The 18,187-nt window shown below is 44.1% G+C and overlaps 1 protein-coding gene across 5 annotated transcripts; it reads left to right on the top strand.

The window, feature by feature from the left end:
- Positions 1 to 1,598: 1,598 nt before the first annotated feature.
- Positions 1,599 to 17,810, top strand: zmp:0000001167 (protein phosphatase 1 regulatory subunit 12A). 5 transcript variants are annotated; one of them, XM_034588350.1, is made up of 25 exons: positions 1,599 to 2,013; positions 6,354 to 6,484; positions 6,719 to 6,837; positions 7,449 to 7,605; positions 7,759 to 7,903; positions 8,003 to 8,077; positions 8,190 to 8,269; positions 9,698 to 9,903; positions 10,046 to 10,155; positions 10,258 to 10,452; positions 10,565 to 10,647; positions 10,754 to 10,843; positions 11,036 to 11,137; positions 11,239 to 11,340; positions 11,448 to 11,538; positions 11,630 to 11,770; positions 11,861 to 11,963; positions 12,068 to 12,171; positions 12,297 to 12,356; positions 12,853 to 12,875; positions 12,984 to 13,047; positions 13,144 to 13,248; positions 14,565 to 14,615; positions 14,838 to 14,888; positions 16,229 to 17,810. In XM_034588350.1, exons 1-25 carry the CDS (start codon positions 1,738 to 1,740, stop codon positions 16,313 to 16,315), a joined length of 2,751 nt encoding a protein of 916 aa, XP_034444241.1. In that variant the 5' UTR covers positions 1,599 to 1,737; the 3' UTR covers positions 16,316 to 17,810. The 5 variants fall into 5 exon arrangements, with proteins under 5 accessions (XP_034444241.1, XP_034444242.1, XP_034444243.1 ...); XM_034588351.1 differs by having other exon boundaries at positions 9,722 to 9,903; positions 10,255 to 10,452; XM_034588349.1 differs by having other exon boundaries at positions 1,600 to 2,013; positions 10,255 to 10,452.
- Positions 17,811 to 18,187: the final 377 nt, after the last annotated feature.

An 18,187-nucleotide genomic window follows, 5' to 3' on the forward strand; every position in this document is an offset into this window, starting at 1 on the left:
ACTTGTAAAGAAAAGTGCACACAGCACAGATAACAGGACACAGCAGTAATCAAACAGTGGATCAGGGACCTGGAGGTGTTCTTGGGAGGTGTCCAGCTGATCCCATCCAAATGACAAATATCCACTGTTGATTGCTGACGTGAGGATGAAGGACAAATAATGCAGCTCTCATACTGAAGGTTCGCGGTTTGACGTCAGCTGGAAAGGTAAAATAGGTCAAAGGTAACAAGGCAGCAAGTGTGGAGTCTAAATATCACCAAGTCAGGCGAAATAAAAATAAGTTTGTAATTAATGGAACTATGACATGCCTCAAAACTGTATTTTATTTTGTTGTCATAGTCAAAACAAATCTCTGTTAAAAAATTATGAGCTGTGATGATAAAACCAAGAAAGATTGTTGATGCATATTCTACAAAACCTATAAACAAATGTTAGAACTATTTCTTCTGTTTTAGATTTAAGTTTTTATTTAGCCTAATTTTAGACCCCATCTATCGCCCCCCTGTGTCATGTCGCATGTTCTTCTCCAGGCCTTTAGAAGTTCTTGTCTCACAAACAAATCTATTAACTTAATGGATTTAACCTGGGGCCATAATTACAAGATTAGATTAATTAGAGACAAAGCAGTAAACAGTTGTCGTACTGTCCTGTCAACAGCAGAGATACACCAGGGGATTCCCCTCCTATCATAACAAAACTCATCCCATCAGCTGTGTAAAAGCTGTTTATCAATATGTCTTTGGCAAAAACAGACATTTCCTGGAAATAAACAAGTCAGCCACAAAGACAAAATATTATGTGTTGTTGAAGTGGATTTTTAATTCACAGAGATTTGTAAAGTACAACACAGTACGTAACAATGCCTTTTAGGGATGTCAGGGAAATACCATTGCTCTGCCTCTGGAGTGTGAATGAACAACCAATGTCCATTATTTGTTTTATTCATTCTAATGTTTTATTGGCCCTTTTCTGGCCTTCGACTCAAAAACTATTTTAAAATATTAAGTATTTGGATCCTAAATGGGTGCATGGTGTGTAGTATGAAGTAATAAAAAAGGGATTTATTCTGCACTCTTATTTTTGGGTTGTTTGGATTTAGTTTTGTCCAACTTTGTTAATTAACATTGTAGCTTAGTTTATCAATGGTATTTGCAATATCTATTACCAGCTGCTTTAATATATATATATAGTATGTGGTATATAATGCAATTTGCATATAAATATAATGTGACGATGTCCCTCCCATATTTTAAGAACAATGGAAAAATCTATTAAAATGTACTGTACCATAAAGTATTGAAAAAGGACCTTCTAAGTTTTATGACTAAGTATTGTAAGCGTAGGTTATATGATTATATATGATATCTATAATTACATGTTGAAAGGGTTATTTGTCTTATTTAGGCTACGTAGGTTCATTCTTTTATTTGCTCCTTGTTTGTTTTGCTTTGTTGTTATCGGTTGTTCATTTGTTCGAGTGTGTTGCTTGTGACCCAGATTCAAGGAAAGAGAAGAAAAGAAAGAGCTTTCCTCTGGTGGACACATTTCCGAGGAGCACCTAAAGGCAGCATGTGGCTGCCACTCAGTCAGAAGTTCGTCCTGAAGTTCACGGCTTCAGCTCCACAGAGTCTCCACCAGGCGGCGCAGTCCGGGGGAGGAGAGGCTCAATCCAAACCCTCCACTCCGCTTCTGCTCCTCGTACCATGAGCTGAATGTGTCCGGGACAGACCAGGGAAGATGGCGGCCACTGACCATTCCCGGTCCGAAGCTGCCAAACAGCGTCGGCAGGATCAGCTGCAGCGATGGCTGGGCTCGGACACGGATCGGACGGGACCCGAGACCCGGGAGATCCCGAGCGGCTCCGGGACGCGGCGCACGAAAGTCCGGTTCGCGCAGGGAGCCGTGTTTATGGCCGCCTGCTCCGCCGGCGACCAGGAGGAGGTAGCGGCGCTGCTCCGGCAGGGAGCCGACATCAACCACGCCAACATCGACGGGCTGACAGCGCTGCATCAGGTAGGAAGTTAAACAATACTCCAGCTACTAACAACTAGTTCTATTAATCAGTCAACTAACCAGCCAGCCAACTAACTAACCAGCCCAAGTGTTAACCGCGGAGCTGCTGCTAACCGTCGCTTGACTAGCGGCGGAGCTTTATCCGTTAATGAGCCTCAGAAGCGTTAACGCAGTTTACGTTGGTCTAAACATTCCCGTTGTTTTTAACGTAGCGGCCTCTGCATTCAATAAAATAAAACTTTATTTAAAGTTCGCAGCAGCAGCAGCAGCAGTGTTTGTGGCCTGTGTGGAGGAGGCTCAGCTCGGTTAGGAGCCTGTTGGTCGGTTAGATCATCTGCTCTGTGGAGTTACCTTCTTTCTTTAGCGTAGCAGGGACACAGCAGTAAACTGGAGTGGTTTTGAGTCTCAGGCAGGTTAGTGACAGACCGTCTCTGCTGGGCTCTCCAAACACTGGACCAGGGGATTCAGGGAGGTTTAAAATATCTGATCAATGAATTCAGGGAGGTTATAATTATCTGATCAATCAATTCAGGGAGGTTATAATTATCTGATCGGTGAATTCAGGGAGATTTAAAATATCTGATCGGTGAATTCAGGGAGGTTATAAATATCTGATCAATCAATTCAGGGAGGTTGTAATTATCTGATCGGTGAATTCAGGGAGGTTGTAATTATCTGATCGGTGAATTCAGGGAGATTTAAAATATCTGATCAATGAATTCAGGGAGGTTATAATTATCTGATCGGTGAACTCAGGGAGATTTAAAATATCTGATCGGTGAATTCAGGGAGGTTGTAAATATGTGATCAATTAATTCATGGAGGTTAAAACATCTGATCAAAGAATTCAGGGAGGTGTCTAACATCTGATCAAAGGATTCAGGGAGGTTTTAACATCTCAATGGATTTAGGGAGGTTTTATCACTTTTTTTACACATTTCTCAAGGAGGAAGCATGTACAGAGCCTGTTGATTTATAAACCACCACCATCAACAGGCCAGCTGCATGTTCTTTTAACCTTCAGTTTTTTTATATTGCAGTTTATGCCCCAAATAGGCTGCACTGCCTCCTCCAGTGCATGTTCCAGCCTTAATGCAGCTCCCTCCCTCCCCTCCACTGAAGTCATAACACAGCCGAGCAGTCTGGACAGCATCACTGTCACACGAGCCCCTCGGTGATGCACTATTTCCTCTGCTTTTATGATGCTGTGTGTCATAAACACGACGATGCCCCTTTCGCGTCGCGTCGAACTCACTGCTGATGGCATTTCACTTTTGGCATCTGAGCACACGCTTGTCAACATGGATGACAAAAAAGATGGTTGTTGTGCTTTTATTTATTTTTTTAAATCCGCCCACTGGAGCTGAATGGTTGCTCAGCAGGCCTGTGTGTGTGTGTGTGTGTGTGTGTGTGTGTGTGTGTGTGTGTGTGTGTGTGTGTGTGTGTGTGTGTGTGTGTGTGTGTGTGTGTGTGTGTGTGTGTGTGTGTGTCTCTCTCTCTCTCTCTCTCTCTCTCTCTCTCTCTCGGTGATGTCATCTGAGGTGCTTTCCTCTCAATTTCAGCCAAAATGTGTGTGTGTTGAAGTCGCTTTCCCCCCATGACCAGGTCAGATGAGCACATTCTCACCCAGACGTTGGTCATGTGCGGATGTTGGGTTACGTGGGACCCTCTTCTGGTCGATCCACGTGCTGGAGCGTCACCCAGTGTGGTCCCTCTCTCCTGCCCTCCATCCCTCTCTCCCCTGTTGCTCGCCGGTCGCCTGGCAACCAGAATTAAATATAGGCCCACACTCTCCAAACTTTCCATCCCCTGCATCCAAAGCCTTTTTGTCTTCTCCGCCACTCATTCTCTCTCCTTGCCCCCTCCCCCTCCACCTTCTCCTCCTCCTCTTCTTCCTCTTCTTCTCCTCCTCGCTGTCTCTCTCTTTCTCCTTCCCTTTGCCAATTCCCCAATGGAGGGGACTTTAGGGATTTCGGATGAAGAAATGGAAAACATTCCTCAAACAGCGCTAGCTGCTGTTGTCAAAGGCCACTTCCACAATGAGTCACTTGATGACCCAGTGAAGGAGTCTGCTGGGAGGCTGTATGTGCACCCTTTAAACGTGCAGGGGTGCAAGAAATGCCCTCTGTTCATTCATTCATTCAGCTCGAAGCGGCCACTTGTTTCATAGGGGCTCTCCCCCCCCCTCTGATGAGAGTGAAGCCTGCTTTTGACTTGGCTCCGGCCCCGTACTACGAGCCTCATCTCAGGGTCTTACAAGGACCATATTTTAGTTTAGTTTTTTTCCGACCACACTCCCTGACTAATTATCTCATATTACGGAGGAGGGAGGAGCCTCGTAGCGGCTTTGAGATAAGTTGATTTAGCCCAAAAGCAAAGCCTCTTATGTGGCTGAAGACGGCCTGATGCACACGGTTCTGTGTGAAGTACAGACACTTGCTGCTGTGACATCCTGCACAGTAGCTGCAATAATAATACACGGCAGGAAAGTGTGCTATGTATGAGAGTGTATTCTGCTTCTGAGCAGGTTTTGTCTCATCAGCTGAAAGTGATGGAATCTGACATTAACTTGTTGTGAAGGTTTTGTTGCATGTAAGAGAAAATACATGAAGCGAAGCAGGAAAATAAGGATACATTAAAGTCTGCTTGAATTCCCCAATAAAATAAATAGTAAGCTTGCATTCACAAGCACAGATTAAGCCTTTGCTTTGCATATCAGTGACAGACACTATTGTTTTTATTGTTAATCCTCAATTGGCTGTTTTCTATCTGGTTTTGATCTGTTGCTGTGCATTGTAATGTCCTCTTCAGTATTTTCAGTCGTGTCAGTGATATACAGCTGTAGGGATGGTACTGTCCATTTCAGTCCAGACTGAATGCCGTGTTCACACATCGACTTCTCCTGGATTTCTACGGACCTTATACTAGGAGGTCAGGCGGATAATGTCCGTGTCTCACTGGGACATTTGCGTTCACACATGCACGTCCTCCAGAGAAAATACGGAGGATCTGCGGAGTCCAGTGCATGTCTGAAAGCAGCTTAAGTGTTGAATGGCTGTGAAAGGATGAATCCAATTGACTCTGGTGATCTGCTGACTTATTTAGCGCCACAATGACATTCGCATTTGTGACGGTTTGAATGTTGTTTCTGAACATTGCTAAAGACGTTTTATTATAATAACTGTGAGCCTGTTGTCACTTTATTGTTATCATTTGGCTCAAAGTACAGTACAGCCCCTTGGATGACAGTTTTTATCTATAATCGATGCTTAAAATCCTATTTTATTAAAACGAGTTGAAACCTAAATGTCGTTAGTGCTATAATGTTAATGTAAATAATGTAACTAGCTATTTTCATCATTGATTATTGTTTTGCAATTTATAAAACAAAAGTGAGCAATATTCTCTTTTTAGTTTCACAGATGTGAGGATTTGCTGCTCATTTCCTGTTTTGTGTTAATTCCATCTACAGTTTCAAAACCAAACATACAGTATAACAATTTTTAACCTCTAGACCTTACTATGTAAAGTGCCTTGAGATAATGTATATTATGATTTGGTGCTATACAAATACAATTTAATTGAAAATACAAACTAATACACATACACAAAATAAACAAAATCTAAAAAAAAAAAAAATCACGAAGGAAAGATTTTGGCATTACCTTGAATTTACGACACAGCTGTTCCACTTTTTTTCTTTTTAAAGAAAAAAGAAACAAATCATTTGATAAATTACAAAAAATATCCAGAAATTTATTTGCTTCTGGTTTTGAATGAGTTACTTGTGCACCCTGTAAAACCCTAATTTTTGTCCACACAAGTGAAACAACCTCTGACCATCTAAGGAGTGTTTTTTCTCATAAATCATAGCTGAAATTAGCAGCATCTCATAATATAGGACCTTGAGGTTCTCATGGGATTCATCTTGGGACTCGTTTTGCATCACGTTGGGATCTTTGCAGGAGCAGCCTCAGGAAACGCAGCTAAATGGATTCGCTATTCACTCACGCCACAAAATGACTGTTTTGGAAAGTACTTGAGGGCCTTGAGCAGCCCACTTAACAGAACGTCATTATAACAAGTAGACACAGTAGTCATTGTTTCAGCCGCCAGTGCTTTAGTTGACTTTCGTAAATTTTGGAAGTGTCCTGAGTTTTGTCTTTCACAACAAACCAAAGGGGGTCAAAGACCCTCCTGACTGTAACTGTAACTGGACCAGGGACTGACTGAAGTGTGCAGCCTGGCTTCTGTCTTTAAACATGTGCAGTGGGGATTCTTATAATAAACAGCAAACACTTGTAGAGCGATCCCTCACGTGGCTGTGTGTCCTCTGGCAGGCCTGCATTGATGAAAATGCTGAGATGGTGCAGTTTCTGGTGGAGAGCGGGAGTGAAGTCAACAGAGGGGACAACGAGGGCTGGACTCCTCTGCACGCTGCAGCGTCCTGCGGCTTCATTCAGATCACCAAGTGAGTGTTGACCATGGCCCCACTGACACGTCACTGTTGTTATGATTGTGAACAACCGTGACGTCAACTTATGTGTGTGTGTGTGTTCATCTTTAGTGGGTTCTGGGAGCCTGGGAAAGTTTTTACTGACTACTCTGACTTTTCTCAATCTTTTGGACTCACTGTATGTTTAAACTGATTACTGGTTTTACTGCTGCAATCTAAACTCTTCACTCGATGTTTTCCCTTGTGAAGGTACCTGATAGAGCATGGCGCTCAAGTCGGGGCGGTGAACAGTGAAGGAGAGCTTCCTCTGGACGTGGCCACAGAAGACGCCATGGAGAGACTTCTTAAAGGTGAAATCAAAAAACAAGGTAAGGAATAGTTACACTTTCAGGTAAAGGGTTCCCAGTTATATGACTACTAATATAATAATAATACAAATATAAACTACAATATATGACAAAACTAATGCTTGTGTGAGAATTTTACCACAGTCAAGGCTATATTATGTGCAGTATATAATCATAATTGCGTAAACATAATTGTTAAAATGATCAGATTTGCTTTATGTTTTATATCATTATACATTTAATATCTTTTGGTTTTGGAAATCAAGAGAGCTCAGGCTACATGGAACAAAAATCTGGAGATGAACGTCTCTAAAACCTTCTCATTTATGTAAAGTCCCAAAACTTTATTTTACATTTTTGTCCTTTGTTAACGATCAGTCACTTTAATAACCAGCCTCACTCTCAACAGATGAAAGTAAAGAAATGAGGATGTAGTGACAATTTGTACCAAATGCTCATGTTTTTATCACTGTCAGAAGCACAGTTAGCTGACATCTAAGTGCAACTGGAATCACAGAGGATGTATAAAATAAACATGTATGCTGAATAGTTTTTCCCTTTCTTGTAAGAAGCGAATGATTTTCAGTATTCAAACTCTGAGGTGCAGCTATGTGTTCATATGTGCGTCACAGAGATAGACGTGGACAAGGCCCGGAAGGAAGAGGAGAGGATCATGCTCCAGGACGCCATGGCAGTGCTGGCAGGAGGAGGTACTCTCACACCTCACCCTAACACCAAGGCAACCGCTCTGCACGTCGCTGCTGCCAAAGGCTACATCGAAGTCCTGAAGTGAGCACCAGTCCACACAAACACAGACACATGTCGTCACTGATTGGCTTGTTGCCTTCTGTCTGATCTTTTACTCATAACCTTGATCCTCATTCTGTCCCATGTTGGGTGTTTCTCTCGTTCTTTCTTCCCCCTCTTCCTCACCTGGCTCAGGGTGCTGTTGCAGTGCCCGGTGGACGTGGACAGCACGGACATTGACAGCTGGACGCCCCTGCATGCTGCCGCTCACTGGGGGCAGGAGGAGGTGTGCACCCTGCTCGCTGACCACATGTGTGATATGGGTGCCGTCAACAACGTGGTGAGCATCAGACAAACAACCCTTTCCCTGGCATCAAGCCTGTGATCGAAACCTTTACTTGTGCCACGACTTATAAATCTGCTGTGAATGTCCTTGTAGGGCCAAACACCTCTAGATGTTGCAGATGAGAAGCTCGTGGACACTCTGGAGGAGCTACAGAAGAAACAGAACGCCGTGAGTCTGCCTTCACACAACCATCTCACTCCGTTAGATAAACCTGATATGATTGATAGTGTTAGAGCAGCGAATGTTCTCTTTGTTTATGTGTGTTTATATTCCTCTTCAGTTACGCAGTGAGAAAGAGAAACAGACTCCTGTTATTGAGACCAACCCACCAATCTCCATGGTACCAGGTCGTGCGCGCAGGTCAGTGCCAGTGTGTTGGGGGGGTGTGTGTGTGTGTGTGTGTGCGTGTGTGTTTATATGTGTGTGTGTGGGCACACGCTACGCTGTACCTCAGCTGAATCCCAGCAATCCCAGTACCAGTAATGTGCATGCAGTCATGATGTTAACAGTCCCAATTATCCTGTGAACCACCATACTTCTATCCACTGTCGTTGACCTGGATAGATGTAGCAGTCAGTAACACTGACACATACTGTGTCCCATTTTCATACTAAAAACTAACTGTACAGACAACATAAAAAATGAAGAAAATTTAAGATAAATCCCACATACATGCCAAAATCAGCATGGTTTCCTGATATGAAGCAAAGATAAATACTTGCAGGTTAGATAATCTTATAAGAGCATCTCTACTGTCACAAAGCAGAGCAATAAAAGTAAAATATAAAGTCATGAAAGAGAAATTATTGTATTTTATATTATTATTACTATTATGATTTTATATGTTTTAGATATTTTTTGTTTTCTATTAAACTCACTAATTATGGTTAAATTAACGATACAAGAATGTGTTTTTTCCTCATCCAAATTAAATAACTATTAAATACAAATGGCACACACTCATAGAAATCAGTCAGTCTAAATATGCCAGATTTTTCTTCATTAAGACCCATGAATGATTCCCTGGGAAATCTGTGAAAATGTCCCAAAACACCTTATCTTTCAGTGTTAAGAAAGGGAAGACCTTGGGTCATGCCCTAACCCTCCACAAAATTTCATGGAAATCAATTTTGTAGTTTTTATATAATCCTGCTAATAAACAAACACAGACAAATAGGGCGGTGGTACAAAGCCGTCCTGCTCCGTAATTTGAAATAGTAGCCACAATGGCCAGTATACCCAGATACAATGGTAATTTGTTTCCAACATTTATTATACACACACCAATTTTAACAAGGATATGTGTATACAATTTGTCCAAATAAGGTTTCAATGTGCAGATAAAGCTGTTTAAGGCCAGTTCAAGGTTCACTATACTCCCATAATGCAACTCTGATTTTGTGTGTAAAAAAAAAAAAAGAGGAAAAAACATACTAGTATTGTACAGAAACACAGTATATAAGTATTATGGAATTGGGACACAGTAATTGTTGCTGTCTGTGTGGGTGCTGTGCTGCTGTTTGATCCCTGTGGGCTTGTGTGAGGTTTCCATCACCACATGTGAAGAAAAGATCTAAAACAAGTGATTTAGTCGAAACCTGTTGTGTGAAGTGATGGAACAGCAGTTCTACGTGTGACATCACAGCCCACTGGTGTGTTGATTGGCGCATGCTTGCTCTAATTGGCTGCATGTGGAATGAGTGACCTCACTGATCAGCTCCCTGCATGCCACCTGTGTTCCACCCCCCTCCCCCCTCCCTCCCCCCCACCTTGGCCCCGCCCCTGCAGGACTTCTATCTCTCGTATGAGCAGCAAGGAGAAAATCTGTCTCCATGAGCGGGAGAAGCACCCACCCCCTGCCCTGCAGAGCAGCCCGGCCGAGGATGAGGAGGAGGAAGGCCAGGTGGGACAGGGTCAGCCTCAGAGCCAGGCCAAAGCCTCCAGCAGCTCCAGCTCGGAGGAGGAGAGCGAATCTGAGAGCGATGCTGAGTCGGGTGAGAGACGCTGCTGCTTCCACTTTAACAGAAATCGGTGGTGTTGATCCTGATCAATTCCAGAGAGAAGTGTATTTAAGAACTATTGTGTTGTATGATTCTGAAAGGAAGTGGCTGAATGCTGACATTTGATTCTTTGCAGAAAAAGCGAAAAACAGAGAGATCATAAACAACTTGAACAACAAACGCAACACCACCAGCCTGCTCCCTACCTCCATGTCAACGAGCACTGCTACAAGCCAAGTGAAAAAGGTCACATGAAGAGAAATTTTCCAAACAACATCAAATGTCTGTTTTTAGCTGCGTGATGCGATTGAATAACAGAGGTGGTGGCTTTTACTGGCTGTGTAGCAGGAGCCAAGCAAACCCACAACCACTGAGGCCCCGGTCTCCTGGAGAACGTCTCTGAGGAAGGCCGGCAGCTCCGTGACTCTTGGCACGGCCGGACTGGCTGACTCCGGCCCGGACCCCAGCAGACCTCCAGCGTCGGTCCTGGGCATGACCCGCTCTGCATCCAGCCCCCGCCTCAGCTCCGAGCCTGACCCCAAGGTACACGCCACCGCAGCATGACGCATGAATCCAGTATGACAGACCAAAAAGTACTTCTTTTTCACTGGGTCACATAAATAACTCATGAACTGGTCTCACCCCTTGATGTCAGGAGCCAAGGCTCGCCAGGGTCCCGCCCATTCCCACACGGAGACTCTTCAGCATTCCCGACAGCAGCCCTGACAACTCCAACAGGTGGGGTTGTGCTCTCGTGTGCTTTTTGCACTCGTGAAACCAGAATCAGTTGTTTTCTGCTGCCTACAGTATGTGCCCTTGTCACCCATGTCTCTCTCTCTCTCAGTTGGCTAAGCCGTAGCTCCTCTTACACCCGACGCCTTCATAGTCAAACAGGAAATGATCTCACTAGTTCCACCCCCTATTTGCTTCACAGGTCAGTCACGCTGCCCACCGCTTGTCTTGTATTTGTTTTGCATGATTGTTTTTGCCATCACAGCTTTTTACAGCCCCCCCCCCCCCCCCCCCCCCCCGCCCCCAGCAGCGAATACTAATTGTGTGTATGTGAACAGGTTGTTGTTGTGAAAGAAATGTTTTTGTTTCCAAACGGGGTTTGTCTTGTTTCCAGCTCATCTTATGGAAAGAGACTGGATGACCCCACCTTGACCTCAGCAAGCATAGGAACAAGCTCCTCTGGACTCAGCCGTCTTAATAGTGTCTTGGCGCAGAGGTAAATTGGTTGTCTTCTCTTCACTGTGTTCAAGTTTGTCTGGAACATTTTTCCCACTTCCCTAAAAGATCTGATAGCCAGCTCTTATCTCTCTCCTGTAGACTTCCTCAGGAACAGGCAGAGAAGAAGGATCAGTCCACCTTCACCACCTCCATCTCTCAGAGCACGACCACGGGCGAGCAGGAGACCAAGCAGAGGCGCAAGTTAGTGTCAGCTGTTGTCTTTGTGTGTTATTGCAGGGGTTGATGTTTTTAAATTGTGAGCCTGGTTGTGCTGCTTTGTGGCTTAAAGTTTGATTTGACTCGTGTAGATCTTATCTGACACCGGTGCGGGATGAAGAAGCAGAGGCGCAGAGGAAGGCTCGCTCCAGACACGCACGCCAGTCCCGCCGCTCAACTCAGGTACAAACTCCCGCTTGTGAGAGGAAGATGAGGAGGTGGTCACCTGGTGCTGTCTGTCAGTAACACAGAGTTACCTGTCTTTCATATGAAGGGGGTGACGCTGACAGATCTGCAGGAAGCGGAGAAGACGATGAAAACCAGCCAAACCAACCAGACCGACAACAAAGGGAGAGAAAAGAAGGAGGAGGAAGAGAAAGAGAAGGAAGCAAAAGCGAAGAAGGGAGAGGAAGGGGTGAGAGCCTTATTTTAGTTATAGTCCCATGTTGGCTGCTCTTATATAACGTCATGTGACATCACATAGCGGGGGATATTGTGTTTACAGGAAGTGAGCTGGAGGTCTCGTATTGCCAGCCTGCAGAAGTCGGACCTGCTGGGCCTCACGCAACCCGCTGGCACTCCACGGCCTCAGGCTTCTGACAGGAGAGGTATGTACCACCACTTCCCATGTTCCTAACTTAATGTGGAACTTGAAAGTTTGTTGAGATATTCAATTTGGAGTTTAACGACTGCTTGTCTGGCTTTGTTCCAGATGTTGAGGCCAACACAGGGGAGAGTGAGACTATGCGATGGGCCAGGGAGCGCAGGGAGAGGAGACAAGCTCGGGCCAGGAGGAAGGCCCAGAGGACCGGGGAGGTAAACACACACGACATCTTTTATATCTATATAAACTGATGCAGGATGGAGAACAGACCACTGCTAACAAGAAAAGACCAAGTCAGCAGTCATGAAACTTGTGACTGTCTCTGTGTCGCCTGCAGAGTGATGACAATGATCCCAGTGGAGAGGAAGAGTTCTCGGGCAGTGGGCTGGATCCACAGGTATATATGTCTGTATGTGTGCATTGGTGTACATGTGTTTACGTGTACTTATTTTTGTGTAGTTGTTTTGTGACCTCCTCAGGACCTTTTCCAGCATAAGTGTAACATAATATGTCAGGACCAGTAGACCTCATGGGGACCGTAAAACTTAATTTCTGAGGTCCTGGTTAAGACTTATTGGAAGATGTGAATTGTGGTTAGGTTAGGGTTAGGCATGAATTGGTTTTGGTTAAGTTTAGGGATAAGGTTTTGGATAAGCTGTCCACAATGAATGGAAGGCAATGCAATCTCCTAAGAAGAAAACATGTCAGACTAAAAAAACTGTTAATTGTGTCTCCAATTGGGGGAAAAAAGCTGATTTGGGGTCAGGGTAAGTCTCCAGGAAATGAATGTATGCCTATGTAAAATGCTTAGAAATTACCTATAATTGTGTGTGTGTGTGTGTTTGTGGCCACTGTCACACTCAAGCCATAATTTGTTTATCTTCTGTTTACAGACAGACCAACACTTGAGTTCCAGGTATGACTCTAGACTTTGACCTGATTTACCATCGCCTCTGTCATTCTGTCAGCACAGTGTCGGTGATAGTAGCCGTATCTCTGAACTCTGCTCTCCTCGTCCACGCAGGTCGGTTGCATCCAGTAATGACCGCACCCAGGGAGGAGAATCTGAGACCAAGGATTTCAAAAAGGTCAGCAGGCAGGGCTGATAATGAAGTCACTGAAGTTGTTTCTCTCACATGTGCCAGTTATTTACTGCTGTGTATGTGTGTGTGTTTGTGTGTCAGTTGTTCGAGGACGTCTCCAGAGAAAACAGCCAGCTCCAATCTCAGCTGCAGGACACTCAGAGGATTATCAGTCAGACTAGGTTGGACCTGGAAAAGGCCACACAGGTGACGACACGGACACGCTGAGTTGTCGTAGTAATCTTCTTCATGCAAAGACAAAAGGAAGAGTTTCAAAGTGGTAAAACCAGAAATCAACAGTCGTCATTTGTTTTTTTTTGTCCACTTTCAGTTCATCTGGCTATCGCTTATCAGGCGATCTACCCAAACTCTACTGTCTTTATCACGTTCACTGTTTTTGAAGATGCACCTGTGCTCTCATCAACACACACTCAGGGGTTTTGCCTTACATGATCTGGTTTGACCATTAGCATATGGTGGCTTTTTTACGCCAATATTTGCAAACCTTAGCAAGTAACTGACATTACTGACCCATCCAGTTCAGTTATGCCATATTTAAGCAGGTCATTTACAGATTTCATATAAGTTTTTGTTCCAAAATAAGAAAGAGAAGAAACATCGACCCTCAGAATGAGACATAACTCATTACATTAAACTATTCACTATATAGAGTGTTCAGCATTTTAAATTTATTTGTGCTGTCTACTGATAATGATTCCCTGTTTAAAGCCCAAACGACTAGAGTACAATCAGTGTTGCACATCTGAAAGCCAACAGCCACGATGCTGTGTGCAGGCAAATAAAAGGAGGCAGATTTAGACAGCTGCAGGATGAAGGGATGACCTGTGTCCAGTTTGTTCTTTTTTAGTAGAATTCCTTATATAGAGTTTTGTGAACACAGCCATGTTTTTTTTGTTTCCTGCCTGTCGCTTCGTTCCCGGTCAGATCACCTGCAGATGATGATGTCTCTAAAGCGGCTGACGCAAGACAGTTAAAAGAAAGACTTTGTATGTTCAGCAAGAAGAAATGACCTTTATTCTAGTAAATGAAAACCTTTTATTAATATTTTTAAAAAACACACACACACCAGGCTCAGGGATTTTTCCTCGACAGAACCATGTGTTCTGCTATGACCAGTGGTTAAAGTTAGCAAAGAAATAATACAGTGTATCTGATATTTGACTAACCTAATAAGTACTTACTGTTAGTGTTTAACCACCATCCTGTATTTGTGGACACAGTGGTAGATAAGCAGAAGAGGCATAGTCGCACTTAAATTAAAATCGGTAGAGTGCATACCTCCGCCAACAGCCCAACAGTTCGCTTAAATACAATCAAGCTGCAAAAAGTTCCACACACTCATAGATATCAGTTCCCCAAATGTGCCTGATTTTTATTTTCATCAAAATCCATAAATTATTTCCATAAATGATTATGTTGATGTCTTTTTGCACACAGCCCCTCTATTGATCTTAATAGTTGTAGCGGTGACAATAATATTACTTGTTTGTTGCGTCCAACAGAGACAGGAGCGCTTCACTGACTGCTCAGCCATGCTGGATCTGGAGAGAAAGGTAACACTTCTCTATTGATGTTGTTCCATGTTGTTGTTTTTCTCGTGGCTTCATCTGCCCTCACTACTGCCACCCCTGCTGTCTGTTGAGGCCACTCGAAACCACTTTCTCACCAGTTTTCACTCAACTTTTATGGTCCCCCCCCTCCTCCTCCTCTTCGCCACTTCCTGTCTGCCCCACCCTTCACCCCACCCACCCCCCTTCACGTTTCCCTGGCATCAGGACCGGAGGATGTTGGAGCGGCGAATGGCAGAGCTGGAGGAGGAGTTAAAGGTGAGGAGATATATATTCACGCCCAATTTTCATCATGGCCACAGACACTTTGCATGCTCCTGCTTGATTAGCTTGGCTTTAGCTTGTGCGGTTCGGCATCATTTGTTTGTTTTTTAATGCAGTTACAGGTATAATTCATAGCTTTGATAATAATAATTACATTTAGGAGTGCAGACTCTTTGTATTGAGCTTACTGGTACACTGGTAAACAACTTAACAGGAGCAAAGGCCCCGTTCAGACCTGGTATTTTACATCCACCATGATCTGATCATAAGTGGACGGGCCCAAGTTCGTCTGTTCACACCTGACATTAAAATGCTTCCTGGATGCGTCTCCTGTGAGCACTTGTGATCTGATCTCACTTCCCACGTACGTCAGCAAATACCAAATGGTTTTGTTTTTACCCAGTCTGAGTTTGCAGATTTTTCCGTTATCTGTGTAGGCGGGTCCAGGTATTACTCATGTTGTGGGGACCTACATGTGTTTACAGTCACATTATGGGGACTTGTCTTCTGTATGGGATTGAAAAGAAAGTCCTCACAGTCAAGTTTAAGGTGAAGACATGTTTTAAGGTTGGGTTAAGGTTAGAGTAAGGGTTCAGGTTAAGCAAGTAGTGATTATGGTTAAGGTCAGAGTACGTCTCCAGGAACTCAATGTAATTCAATGGAAAGTCCTGAAGTCATGGAGAGGCGTGTGTTTGTGTGTGTCTGTGTCTTTCTGTCAGCTAGAGAGAGAGAGAGAGTGGAGTCAGGAGGAGCGGGGTGAATCAAGGCCCTGTGCAGAGCTTTGCTATGAAAAAAGATTTTAACCACTTGAAAAAAACAGAACTCCATTATGTGGTGATCAGTGTTGATGTTCGGGCTACAAATCAATCAACGTATGGTCCCTGAGGAGCTTAAAAGTATATTTGATTCACTGTGACACTGCCGTGAGTCAGAGTCAATGTCAACTGAGTAGTTGTTTCTTCATATGTGGTGCAGGACGCATTTGTGTTCACACAGTGAAAAGATTGTGGCCACATGAGTCCCAGACCACCTCCCAATGAGGTCTGAGTGATCAGATCTCAGGAAGCAGTTTTGGTTGCCTTCAGATCTGAACTTAGAGCTGTCTACTTGTGATCAGATCCCTCAGGACAGATGTAAATACCACGTCTGAACAGGGTCAAAGTGATCTAATATTTCCAGTTAACACCCCAGTTTGTCTTGTCACCTGTCAAAACTCTGCTGTGAAGAACTATAATGTATAACCTTAGATTCGAAAACAAGCTATTAACCATATAAGAAATTAGAATCTGGTTTTATATTTTGGATTTTGTTGTGATGTGAATTTTCCCCTCCAGGTTCTGGTGGACCTGAGAGCAGACAACCAGCGTCTTAAAGATGAAAATGGAGCACTGATTCGAGTCATCAGCAAACTCTCCAAATAGATGTGGGGAGAGTGTCTCAGAGAGAGCGAGAGAGAGAGAGAGAGAGAGACACATGAAGAGCAGGGAACCCCCTCCTTCCCCTTCCATCCATCCCTCCATCCCTCCCTCCCTCCTCTCACACATTCCTCCTCAGTGCCAAAGAGCGAGAGGGGGGAGAGAAGTAGCAGAATGTCCTTACGTATACGAGCAACCAAGACTTGACTTGGATTGTGATGCCTCTCTGTGAACAGCTGGAGCAGCTTCGGTGCCTTAGCGGCCTTTTGTCACAGGAAGACCGACGGCACAAAGGCTCCAGCAGGAGCAGTATGAGACTTGACGACGGCCGAAATGCCCACGGCTGGTGGAACACACACAAAACACAACATGTACTACAACTGTGCATCATGGGAACCCGAATGTGCACACACATTCCTATGCGTGCATCACATACTTCCTCAATGCACATTCCACTGAGCGCACAAGGCAGCTTGGGCCTTAAAGCTCCCACTTAGTATTTTTTTTGTGAACACACTCACACACTCACACATTTACCCCACTCACAGTCCAGATCTAACGTGTCGTCAGGCAGTGAAGGTGTCGGCGTGTTCTTTTAAACTCTGAAACACGTTACAGACTCTTTACGCTCGGCATCGTCATGACGACACGGGGGAAGTCCATGAAGCTCTGTTGGGTTGTTTTGTTTCCACATGCAAGTGTTTGAACCCACCTACCTCTCCACCTATGCACCTCCCCATATACATTTTTTTATTTTTGTGACCACAGACACACTCCATGCTCTTAGGTCAGTCGACCGCAGCACTTTACTCTCCGCGAAGCAATAAAAGATCTGCGAGGCCTCGCTCGTCCTCGACGACTTCAGAGCAGCACCCTCTCACTCAGTTAAGTGGAGGGAGACGATACCCATAGCTGAAGGTCAAAGGTCATTGCACAATGATTTAGAAAATTGCTGTTCTGTCAAAGCCTATTATGCAATGAATGGTTTTATTGATTGCCATTGATAAATATATTATTTTCATAGTTTTTCATTGTCATTTCCTCTCTTGCAATGGAGCATAGAAATGTATATTACATGTGTATAAATATTAGTCCTGAATAATAATACCCTTTTTGAAGTAAAGTTCAATGTAGCCTTTTTTCACATGTTGGGTTTCTAATATATTAAATGGATGTCTGCACCCTAATAAAAAAAACAGTGTGTTTGTAGAGACTGCCTGGTTATTATCAAATTGAATCCTACTCCATCAGATTATTCATAAAAGGTATTAGTACACATAAATATAACAAGTTAGATCTGTACTCACTGTTCACTTGTGTGATCTCTGGTCACCTGGTTGTTGTTGTTTTTCTGCTCCATCTACACTTTGCTGTATCATCCCTGCATGAACTGTGTCAGTTACTGTGTTCTCTGGTAGCCAGATGTTCTACATCACGGGGGGGGGGGGGAACAGAACAGCTCCAGTGCTCCGATGCTCGCACACCAGCAGAGGAAACGGGGCAACACAAATGTATTTACAGTATGTTAGGACTGTAATGTTAATCTGCTGCTGCTCCCAGATGGACTGTACATCATGACTGATTTGACTAACATGAAAGAAATTTGCCATTACACATGCTGGATGAGTGTTGTGTAGGCGTGTGGCTGTAGGAGTTCTCTTCTCCATTTTGAACTTAAGTGGCGTTAACACCAGTCATCCATCTGTTTGTCTCATCTGAGACGTAGAGATGGACCACTGTCCTGCAGGGTAGAAGCACTGACAACAAGCTGAGCTCCTAATAAGGAAGGGCCGGCTGGCTGAGGCGCTCTCTCTGTAAATATCCCTCAGGTCTGAGAAAGACAGAGGAAGGGAGCTGGGGAGGAAGAGGGAAGCGGAT

The sequence above is a fragment of the Hippoglossus hippoglossus genome, chromosome 6, assembly GCF_009819705.1.
Source record: "Hippoglossus hippoglossus isolate fHipHip1 chromosome 6, fHipHip1.pri, whole genome shotgun sequence".
In the NCBI taxonomy this organism is placed as follows: Eukaryota; Metazoa; Chordata; class Actinopteri; order Pleuronectiformes; family Pleuronectidae; genus Hippoglossus; species Hippoglossus hippoglossus.